The 11,938-nt window shown below is 42.3% G+C and overlaps 2 protein-coding genes across 2 annotated transcripts; one reads left to right on the top strand and one right to left on the bottom strand.

Moving 5' to 3' along the window:
- Positions 1-346: 346 nt before the first annotated feature.
- Positions 347-1,854, bottom strand: LOC117750914 (eosinophil granule major basic protein 2-like). Its single transcript, XM_034562356.1, has 5 exons — positions 1,456-1,854; positions 1,237-1,319; positions 1,002-1,142; positions 653-764; positions 347-544 (listed from the first exon to the last, which is right to left on the bottom strand). The coding sequence occupies exons 1-5, from the start codon at positions 1,826-1,828 to the stop codon at positions 468-470; spliced, it is 786 nt and encodes a 261-aa protein (XP_034418247.1). The 5' UTR covers positions 1,829-1,854; the 3' UTR covers positions 347-467.
- Positions 1,855-6,133: 4,279 nt separating this feature from the next.
- Positions 6,134-11,606, top strand: jam2b (junctional adhesion molecule 2b). Its single transcript, XM_034561816.1, has 9 exons — positions 6,134-6,185; positions 8,388-8,453; positions 9,073-9,183; positions 9,341-9,490; positions 10,158-10,339; positions 10,438-10,546; positions 10,642-10,749; positions 11,391-11,409; positions 11,501-11,606. Exons 1-9 carry the CDS (start codon positions 6,134-6,136, stop codon positions 11,604-11,606), a joined length of 903 nt encoding a protein of 300 aa, XP_034417707.1.
- The last annotated feature ends 332 nt before the right edge of the window (positions 11,607-11,938 follow it).

The raw sequence follows: 11,938 nt of genomic DNA, 5'->3' as shown, positions 1-11,938 counted from the left end.
CTGCAATAAATACCTTCATGATGGTTATAGTGTCTGTGCATGCTATGTACAGTAACTACCCACCCCCAACATATGTATTAGCATAATATACAATATATAGAATTATGTTAGCTTTCTATAAATATTTAAAAAAACGTTTTGTACTTACTAGACTATTAAACAAACTCTAACACACTTGATGTCACATGATGTCTTCTCTTTCATGAAGGAAATAATCACGACAAGCTCATGTATGAATAGCATGTTTTTTTTATTTACAGGATATTAGCTCGTTATCAAAAAACTAATAAAACCATACTTGAATATGATGTAAAACATGCTTATAGAAGTCCTGATCTTGCATTCAATAAACTGCTTTATGTTTGAGTCATTGCCTTTTTTTCGTCAGTCCATTTGCTTTTCAAGATGGGATTTTAAAAGGAAAAAAAAAGTAACAAACTCTGCATCAAACCAGACGAAGAAGCAGTTCATTCAGCGGTGAGGGTATAGGAGCAGACGAAAGCCTGATGCTGCCAGCATGCGAAGCCATTGAACTTTCCATCTCCTGAAACAATCAGCAGATCAGAAAGTCAGAGACACGTTGGTTGATATCCATCTTTGGTGTCACATGACAGTATTTGTGTCCCTCTCGTTCAGCTACGATAGTTCTTACCACGTGCCAGCACCCCTACACAGTCCTCAACATCGGCAGTGTTATTGGGCTCCCCTGAAAGCCAATCAGCATAGCTCCAGTGTGATCCATCCAACCAGATGAAGCGACCGGTCTGTTAACGAGGAGTTGTTAATTGAATTCATGTTCCACACATACACACACACGCAGCAACAAAATGAACCACTTTCCTGATGTGATTAGTGAAGGCTAAAAGATCATTAACAGATGTAATACACCTAACTTCCCTGACTGAGCACACACACACACACACACACACACACACACACACACACACACACACACACACACACACACACACACACACACACACACACACACACACACACACCTTTAAATATCGTAATCCTCCGATCCAGCTGCGAGTAAGTGCTCCGTTGTGCCGCAGCATCATGTCCATCACCTCTCTGTGGATGTGTTGGCTGGTGATGGAGGCCAGGTGTCCCCCAGCGAAATGCTCCTGGCAGAAGAACTGCAATAAAACGGAGAAGACAGAGTGGGATTATTGCTTTAGAAGTTTAAATGTATGCATATGTCATGGTGAATGTATGAGATAATGTAAACACCTCCGCATCTGCAGCAGCCTTTGGCTCTTTGAAGAACTGGTAACATTTCCCCTCGAGGATCACACCGGGACAATGGCTCCGCCCTGTGGCCAAAAGTGAGATTACAGCATTCTCAATCTTATTTCTATTTAAATAGGGTTCACATTTTGTTCAAGTCTATCTTAAACAAAACGCTCGTGCACCTAAGATAACAACATGTTGTGTGCGTGTGTGGTTTACCTTGCTTGTCTTGACTTGGTGATGATCTTGTTTCTTCAGGGTGTTGAACTCCCTGCCTCACAAAAGCCCGTTTTTCTCTTTTAGGCGCCACACCAATCTGAGCTGCTCCATCAGGACCGTCTTCCACTTCTGGGAGCCCCTTTGAAGACTGCTCCTCCTCCCCGATTAACTCACTTCCTGCTCCTTTCGTCAGCAAATACTCTTGAAGTTGTCCATGCTCCATGTGCATAGCCTCTTCATCTGGGAAATATTCACTTGAAGATGGCATCTGCTGCCCTATAATGTCCAATGCTGGCCCTTCTTCCATGATAGCGCCGTCTGGCATGACCTGCTGATGTACAAAAGACTGTTCCTCTTCAGGCTCCAGCTCCATGATTGGTCCTTGATCTAAAACGTTCTCCATCTCACTCATAAGCCCCTCCTTCTCCTCTGACAGAGGTTGATTGACAGGATATTGATTCTGAAATGTCGCCTTGACAGACTTTTCCACGTCTGACAGCTCCGTGTCGTCGTCATCCAGTGGCTCCAGCTCCATGATTGGTCCTTGATCTAAAACGTTCTCCATCTCACTCATAAGCCCCTCCTTCTCCTCTGACAGAAGTTGATTGACAGGATATTGATTCTGAAACGCTGCCCTGACAGACTTTTCCACGTCTGACAGCTCCGTGTCGTCATCCAGTGGCTCCAGCTCCACGATTGACCCGCCCACCATTTCATATTTTCCCTCCATGTCAATGTGCCTCTCCTTGATCTCCTGGCCTGTTTCAGCCTCTGCCTCGAGGTTCATTTGCACCTGAAACTGTTCTCTAACATCTGGCTCTACCTCTGATTTCACCTTAAACTCTGGGTCGTCGTTGAGCTCTGGCTCCGTCTCAACCTCTGGCTTCACATCAGCGTTTACTTCAGCCTTAACATCTAGATTCAGGTTTACTTCTGGCTTCACATCAGCCTCCAGATCCTCCTGAACATCTGGCTTTGCTTTAACATCGGGCTCCTTCTTAATCTCTGTCTTAACTTCCCCCTCTTGCTCTTCTCTAACTTGTGGCTTTACCTTGATCTCTTCCACCACACTCTGCTTCATGTCCACTGGCACCACCGGAGCCAACTCTTCCTTCTGCTCCCCGGACCCCAGCCTGACTTGTGGTGCAGGATCTTCCTCCACCACGTGACCCTGCAAAGGAACCCAGTCTCCCAGCAGAGGGCTCTGTTCTGGTTCACTCAACACAGGGGTTTGCTCCACACCCGGAGCGAATGGTGGCATTCCCAGAGTCACTGTAAGGACGACATATAAGGTAACACTACTGGTGAAATAAGGCTGATTCCCCTAACTGCCCCAATAAAGGAGTTATAAGACAATGGACCCCCCCCCCCCATGTAAGAGACACTAAACTGCCGAGTCATGTTTCGTCACAGTTTTTATAACATCTTTGTATTGATTTATCGCTTTTTTTTGTCGTTTTGTTTCTATTTTTGGTCGTCTCGCATCTTTTTGTAGTAATTTGATGTAGCCAGAAATATCAAGAGTCACTTAATCCATCCGTGCCTACGCTCGTCATCACACAGAGCAGAGGCGTGAGTCATGCTGGTATGCAAATCATGTGGAGTACAGCATGAATAAGATATCAAAAAACAATTTATATTCAAACCAAAAGAAGACTGCCTCAAGTATTCATGGTATTTGCTTTTTATTTCTCATTGTATCTCTGAATGAGTGAATGCGTTGTATAAATCCTGAACAATTACCAGTAACCGATAATAAGAATGATTTGCACGAAAATGATGAGATAAACACGCCTTTGATGATTAACTAGACTCTCTTTGAGGAAGGGACACAACTCACACACCAAATCACATTTTAACTCAAATAAGTGACTAACGCAAAGTCTTCAGCGACTGGGAAATGTCAACAAGACCAAAACACAATATTGCAAGATGTACATTTCCCTAAAATCATTCTTTTGGAGAACACACTTGTAGAAACACGTTATAGTGACATCTCTTACCTGCTAGGCTCAGTGAGAATAAAGCCAGCGTCTTCATCTTGACCCCGAATCAGTGTTCAGGATTGTCGACTGTGATTTATTGTATAAATGTGCCCGTGAGTTATTACCATCTGTTCACGCGCTCTTCTCTTTGTTATATTCATCTGAGTTTGGTTCATCTTTATGAGCACAATTAGTCCTGCCCCCTTTTATTCCGCTTCCTGACAGTAAGTTATAATCAGGTCGCCTTCCCCGTTACCTTATCTTATCAAAAGCTCTTTTTCTCTTTTTGTTTCCTCTTGACGTGCATCATCAGAGTTAAGAGAGCAGAAAGTACACATTGTCAAGGCTCTTCTGAAGACGTAAACAACCACAACTGTTCCTCAAGCCACATCAAAAACAATAAACTGTTAGAGATATTAAAGTGTTTTTCACATCTGTTTCAAAAATAATAATAATAATTAGTATTATTATTAATTCTTGAATTAAAAATGGGTAAATAAGAAGGTTAAACTGACACCTCATGTCAAAAAAAAAACTAAAGATATAATTGAAAAAAAAAATTATATATTTTGACAACGTTGCCACAAAGTTTAAATAGTTGACGTGTAATTCTCACACGAACCTCCCACTTCTGGAACATTACCCGTTCAATAATTAACTGTAATTCGGTCGTATTATTAGTCACACATTTCACGTAAGTCAATGAACTCCCAAAACAGTTTTGTGTTTCCTGTCTCTCACAAAATGCTGTAAATGAAGAACAGACTTGCGATCGCTGTGCCCATGCACATGATTATTGATTTGTTTAGTGTGTGTCAATGTATTTCCTCATTAGGGTTCACTGAATCTGAATTAATATTTCCTCACCATCATCTTCAATTGTTGGCCTTCCTCCCACCTTTAAAGGAGATCCTCTGGATTTGCCTCGGCCGTGGCCTCCAGTTGTTGCTTGTGTTTAAATAATAATTGAAAACTTATTTATTGGTTTGAACTAATCGTCACACTTTCTTCACTTTGTTGTGAGGTACTCAGCGTGTATGAAAGGTGCTACATGAATGAAGTTTATGGATTATTTATAATCATTGGGTTTCTTGTGTTTTTCCTCTATTTGGCTCTAGCTGCGTTCCCTTCTCTTTATCTTTTAACTGTTTACACGTACCTGCGCTTACAAAGTACACACTGCTGCAGGAAGTATGCATTCAATTGGGAAATACTACTTCATCATACACATTATCACACTTTGACCTTTGACCCTCTCGCTCATACGCTCACTGCGTGGAAGATTGTGGGTAAACGAAAAGCATAAAAGCAAGCAGCAAAATGTAACCGACTGCAGTAGGACATCCTGGTATTTCTGCCATATTGCATTTGATTATATGTATTGGGACGTATAGTTCTCTTTCATGAACTACACATTTGTGGTAATGAAAAATACAAAAGGAACCGTGAATCAATGCAGGTATAAAGTGAGAGCTGTTAAAAGGCCTCGCCAAAGATCACAGTACATGTACAGTCACCCCTACTTTCATATAATCTGGGAGAGATGTGTTTATGTAAAGCATGTTTGTGCAGTGGGGAGCTGTGTAGTTATGGATGTGTGTGTGTGTGTGTGTGTGTGTGTGTGTGTGTGTCACACATGACAGCAGTGTCTCCTGCTCACAGCAGAGCAGCTGGGATTGCCGATGAACAGGTGCTGCAACAGAAATTGTGTGACTTTGTATTTCTCTTCGTATGCGTACGCACACGTGTCTGCATGGCTGCCCCCTGTGTGTGTCTGTGTGTGTGTGTGTGTGTGTGTGTGTGTGTGTGTGTGCGCGCATATGGCCACAAATGTATAAGCATGTGTGCACATTAACAAGAAAAGTGACAATGAGCCGTTGTGTGGCTGCTGGTGGCGAGAAATCTAATAGCCACGGACACAGTAGCTCAGCCGGCAGCTGTCCCATCGCTGGACCTCCTGTTACACCCACAACTCATTATGGGATGTTGGTCTTTTTAAGTCCAGATGGACAATTACTAGTTTTTCAGAAAGTGTGTCACTCGAAGGGCAGTTCAAAGAATTATTCAAGCGTAATGCTTTCACTTGAGAACAAATATATTTCCCCTGTTTTCGAGATTATTATCTCGGTAATTTGTGAGAAAAATCAGATTTGAACAGATCCCTTACAATCCCAAGATCTTTTTTTTTTATAGCTGGATTTCATGCAAGCAAACAATGTCCTGCAGTTTAGTTGAATCCAGATCTATTTGTGTTTGGGACATTAGGGGGACTTTCAGTGACAAACTCACACCGTCAGAGCTGCATCTTCTCGCAGGGTTTGAGGTGATCTCGTTCCTTCAGATCAAACAGAACAGATGTTTTTTTCTTCCATGGATTCTCTGATTTTCTCTAAAGTCACCAGAGCTTTGCAAAAATAAAAGGAGCTCATATTCCCCCTGCCAGCTCTGCCTGTTAAGCCACCATGCAGCGGCCACCCTGGGCGTCTCGGGACAGCAGCAGCTCGCCCCTCTGCGCACGCTGTGCGCACGCGCGCGCGCGCTCCCCGTCAGTTGTCCAGGCTGCGCGAGAATGCGCACGTGCTGCGGATGAAACTTAAAGAAGCTGCCGAGAGTTTGGAACTCAAACTCATCTCCAGACTGAGCAGACACACACACACACACACACACGGACCTGTAGCTCCACGTGAGGAGACATGAACCCGATGAGGATGTTGGCGCTGCCTCTGCTCGTCACTTTACTGCACAGTGAGTTTATTTCAATTTATCAATCAATAACAAGTTATTCTGCAAAAAGGCTAATAATATTGCTAGAAGAAGCGAGTGGGCACGTTTTAAGAGCTTCTGCTAGTCTACATCTTCACAGTCTGTGGTTGTCGACATGATACTCATCACGATAAACGAAGTTGTCTCGGATTATCATCTCAAAATGTACAGAAAAAAGCTATTCCATCACCACAATATCTCTTAATACAACTCATCTCACCATGTATGAGGCAAAGCACATGTACCATAACCTTTCAAATTAACCGTAATATGAAAATGCTATAATTGTGTTTTTGTTTGATTCATTTTTTTAATCTGCAAAGGAATTTTAAAAGATACAAATTAAATCTTCAAACAGGAAAAAGGAATAACCCTCTTTCAGTTCTTCCTACATATTTTGTACAGTCCATCAGAAATACAGAATATTGATGAGGTTTCCCAAAAACTAACTATTTAATTGAAGAAAACTGTTTTGAGATGCACGTTTGGCCTTCAGCTACAGATTAGCCGAGACCCAGATCTATATTGTGACAGAATGATTGGTTTGTCGTTATGGTTTAGGTTTTATTGATCCTTAACTTGTGAGATTCAGTTTGTGCATGTTCAGTGGAGGAGCAGTGATGTGTTCAGGGACCGCCTCAGATGGGGGACATTGTGCAGGGAGTGGTTACTGTTGGGCTCCCTGTTTACATCGAACTGGAGATCCACAGGGCGATGAAGCACATCTGAAGAGAGCCCCCCACTGACCCTGTGCTTGATTGGACTGAGATGAAAAAGACCACTCGCTATCTGGAAAAAGGCATTTGAAGTTGCTGTGGGACTTGTGAGGGGCAGAGGCTGCTTTCAAACACTGTGTGTTATGTTGATAAGTGCAGCTTTGACGTGTGGGTTTTGATCTTTCTTCTATTTAGACGACATTTCCTAACAGAGATTTAAAGATTTTGACATCTTCAGATATGATATATTTTTGTTGTGCCCAGTCAATGCTAATGGCGTGGTTTTACGATTGGTAATACTGAATATAAAATGATTATAAGGATCTTAAAACATGTAAACAATGCATGTTATTATAATTTGACATTTCATATCAATTCTGATAGTCTGCAGTGCATTTTAGAATATATTGCATGTGAGTTTTCTGTCAACATAATTAATATCAGGTTTAGATTAGGCTGAGGGTCAGGGTTAAAGGTTCAACTAGTGCAGAGCCTCACAAGTGTGCAGATATCTGTGTGTGTGTGTGTGTGTGTGTGTGTGTGTGTGTGTGTGTGTGTGTGCGTGTGTGTGTGTGTGTGCGTGTGTGTGTGTGTGTGCATGTGTTTGTGTGTGTGTGTGTGTTATTGTGCCAGCTGAGAAGGGTAAGGTTACTGTCACAAAGAGCTTCTTTGTCTGCGAAAGAAAAGCATGCACACACACGCTCATACACACACACGCACACACACACACACACACACACACACACACACACACACACACACACACACATACACATCGTCAGCAAATGTTCACTTCATAATTTAAGTTTGCTTTACACAAACAACTGTATAACATCAATTGAAATATATTTATATTTAACTATATTTTGGTAAAGCTGTGTTTTGTTTTTTGCTGGCGTGAAAACTTGTTGCCATAGAAATCAATCATCAAGGAATTCAAGCTGACTGCAGCTGCTGAATTTTGGGGCTTTTTCAGCATGTTTTTATAAATTTCTGTGGGGGAAGGTATAGGCTGTATGTGTGTGTGTGTGTGTGTGTGTGTGTTTTCTGGAGGCACAGTTCACTAAAAGAGGTTATCAGGTCGGGGTAGAGCAGCTTGTCAGAGAGTCATCCATCACCTGCATTCCTACACAACACCGTCCCTGGTACCACCAGGATGTAGCTACACACACACCATGTGTCTGGGAGCTCATGTATGCATCCACACAAAGAAGAGAGCACATATTCATTATGGGTTATATAACTTTTTTTTGTATAGGAATCCATGAAAATGTATGTGACTGATATGTGACACTCATTCTCATGGGTTTATTATCCTTATTACGTCTCAGGTCTGATTGCACCAGAGACCAAAAAGCTCCAACACATTCTGAATCTATAGATATTTTTTATGATGCCAAATACAGAAATATGTAATTGTTTCTCTCGTCAATCGATTCAACTGGTTGGTCCTGTCTCCCTTCTGCAGGTCCTGTCTCCATGTCGGTGACAGTGAGCAGCAGTCAACCCAAAGTGGAGGTCCACGAGCACACAGGTGAGACCATAATGACCATAACTCTAAAGAGTTGGACCAAGAAGTTTGTTGGTCTCTTTAAACTTTTGTCTTATCGTTTAATGTTTTTTTAAATAGGAATAATAGTGCAACTAAACCTCCCTTTTTGACCAAATTCACCATATTTTCCAATTTTGCCGTCCAGTTCCAAGTGATAGGAATGGAAATCTGAACTGTAACATTAGAGTAGAAGTGGAGTGATGGGCGTGAATATAAAAGATGTTAACGGTAAAGATGAGAGATTATCAGATATCAGATATCAGCAATATTATCTCTGATATCTGCTTTTCTGTTTTATTTCCAAAACAATTTAACAGACAAACCAATGGAGAAAAAAAACAACTAATTTATACAATAAAACATTCTTATCTTCTTTATGATGAATACCAGATACATAATATGTTTCAGAATAATTTGGAAAATAGATTTAAGATAAAAGGGGAAACGGAAGAGACGCAGTGTAATTTAATTCTACAAGAAAAAAAAACCAGGGGGAACAAACAGGGACTGCAACAAATTACAAGAAAAATGAACCAAGCAAAAGTATATACAGTATGTATTCAAAAAGTAGCATTAAACTGCTGTGTTTTTCTGTCCACAGATGCGATGCTCGCCTGTGAGTTCAGGACAGAGAAAGATCAGAACCCCCGAATCGAGTGGAAGAAGAAAGGAAAAGGGGTGACATTCGTGTTCTTTAATCACACATTCACCGGTGAGTGGAAGACATTTATTTACTGCGTGAATTATTCCTTTTGACTTCTCAGAGCGCTGATATTGTGCTGCTCTCCTCCCATCATCCTTCCATTACTTCCTTTTTGATGTATCTTTATTGTTAAGCTTTGTCCATCCTCCATCACCTCCTTCTATAGATTCTTATGCTGGACGAGCGAATATGGAAGGAGCGACGCTGACGATGCACGCCGTCACTCAGAAAGACTCGGGGGAATACCGCTGTGAGGTGACGGCCAGCGAGGACCACGTCAACCTCGGGGAAGCCACCGTGACCCTCAACGTGCTTGGTAGGACGCGGGGGGGGGGGGGGGGGGGGGGGGGGGGGGGGGCGTATGTGTACGTCTTGGTTCCCAAATCACACTTGATTCGCTCGCCCTCAAGAATTTAATAACTGGTAATTGGTTTTGTGTATTTTAGGGTCATGCGTATGAATGAGGGAAGATCATTTGCTAGATTAGCCCGAAAAAACAGGCATTCCCATTTGGGTTACTTTACAGTTTTAAAATAGCTTTTCTAGAAAAGAAAAAAAATCCTGAAATATATTAATTAAACATCCATCCATCCATCCATTTTCAATACCGCTTATCCTCATTAGGGTCGCGGGGGCGCTGGAGCCTATCCCAGCTGACATAGGGCGAAGGCATTAATTAAACAACATATCATTAAATATACAGAGATGGAGGATGTATTGCTCGCTACTTGAAGTTGGCAATTAAATTAAATATGTGACACATTTCTGTAATCTTTCTTGTTTCTTTCATTTCATCACATATTCAGCCACCGTTTGATTATAGCTTTGATGCAGCAAATGAATCATTAGACGCCTTTACATCAACCAAACAACACAATGCACACACAAAAGTAATACACTTGTACGTTTTTTAAGCTGGACAGAGATAACAAATCCTATATTTGTGCATACCATTTAGCTGTCTCCCCTCTCGGCCTCCTTAGTGCCTCCTCACGTCCCGTCCTGCGAGGTGCCGAGCTCCGTGTTTGTGGGCTCGGGCCTGGAGCTCCTCTGTAAGGACAAACTCAGTGTGCCTCCTGCCACCTACCGCTGGTACAAAGACAACAAGGCTCTGGCGGCCGTGGCAGATACTCAATACAGCGTGGACGCAAACAAGGGCACACTGGTGAGTACACACTAACTTACACAGACACTTAAATGCACCCGGGAGTATACACACTGCTGCATAAAGCTGTTCCTCTCCCCCCTTGTCTTTCGGAGCAGAGGTTTAAGAGCGTGTCCAAGACGGACACGGGGATGTACCGCTGTGAGTCCTCCAACAGCGTGGGGGCGCCCAAGAGCTGCGTGGGCCAACAACTGAAAGTTATTGAATGTAAATGTTTTTTTGCTAGAACTTTTTTTTAACGTTTCCATGTTTCTCTCCACTCAACAAAGACTTAATACATCCCCTCTCTCCACTCCTTCTAGATCCTTTGAATATGACCATTTTGATAGCAGGTGCTGCGGGTTTTCTGACGCTCGTCCTTTTCTGCTGCATCTGTGTGTGTGTCTGCCGACGCCGAGGCTGCTGCAGGCGTGAGTAGTGTGATGCTGCGCTGTGTGTGTGTGTGTGTGTGTGTGTGTGTGTGTAAGAAGGGGTGTTTGGATGAGCCTGTGAGGTCTTGCAATCAAAGCATTTTGCAGTTTATAAAATATGAAATAGAGGTCAGAACTCTGACCAAAGGACCCAGCAGTTGTCCTTGTTTCACAAGATGCATTTAAAATCTTAGTCAAGTAAAAGTTAATTTAAAAAAAAAAAAAAAAAGAGTATAAAATGCACTGACGAGTATTAATTTTATAAAGACAATGGTCAAAGTCACAGATGAGTATCAACCTTCAGTGCAGTGTCCAGCCTAGTTTCTCGTTGTTTTGGTTTGGTCTCGGAGCTCGTTTATTCCTGTTTTAAGTGAAAAGCTGTGATGAAGTCACTGTACAAATACCTGCTCAGCACTAAACAGCAGACACACAGGATTAGCCCGAGAATTTAGCTGCTAACAAGAGAGTGAATATTGGACTTCCATTAGTCAGCTGGACAGAAACAAGATGCATACTTGCGTAAATGTACTAATTACTATCCACCCCTGATTAAGAGACAATTAAATGTACAACTTCTTTGGGGCGAGTACGATCGTGATTATTAATGTGAACTTTTCTTCTTTGTTGTTTTCTCTGAACAGAAGACAAGAAAACCAAAAGGTGAGGGTTTCCCTTGTGCGTCTGATTCTTGTTTGGCCTGCAGCGGTGTGATGTAATGAGCTCTCAGACTGAACCTCCCTTTGTCTTTCAGCAGCAAGTCCTACAACCCTCCTCCTCCTCCTCCTCCCATCCGCAACGTGAGTGATCGGAGGGATCAGTATCGTGCCGGGGCTTGTTTTGCCATTCAATTCCGTTAAGTTGCTGATAACGCTGGTCCCGAGCTAATTAAAGGAAATGATTCATTGTGTGTGTGTCTCTCTCTCTCTCTCTCTATAGATCAAGCACTACAAACAAACTCACTCCTTCATGATCTGAGGATGAAACACGGCCTCACTTTGACTTTGACAGAACCCTTTGGACGGCTGCTCACTGCTTCCTGGGACGGACAGATCTTCAGATTAAAAGCTAAAACAGTGCTTCCTAAACAAAGCTATCGGTTTATAGTTACTTACTTTTATATCTACTACAAACTTACAGTTCTGTAAATATGAACTTCAACTTGAACTCGGCTCTTTCAAATGCTATTTCA

This window comes from Cyclopterus lumpus, chromosome 21 (assembly GCF_009769545.1).
Source record: "Cyclopterus lumpus isolate fCycLum1 chromosome 21, fCycLum1.pri, whole genome shotgun sequence".
NCBI classification, from domain to species: Eukaryota; Metazoa; Chordata; class Actinopteri; order Perciformes; family Cyclopteridae; genus Cyclopterus; species Cyclopterus lumpus.
The sequence above is the reverse complement of the archived record's forward strand: the minus strand, read 5'-3'. Positions and strand labels throughout refer to the sequence as shown.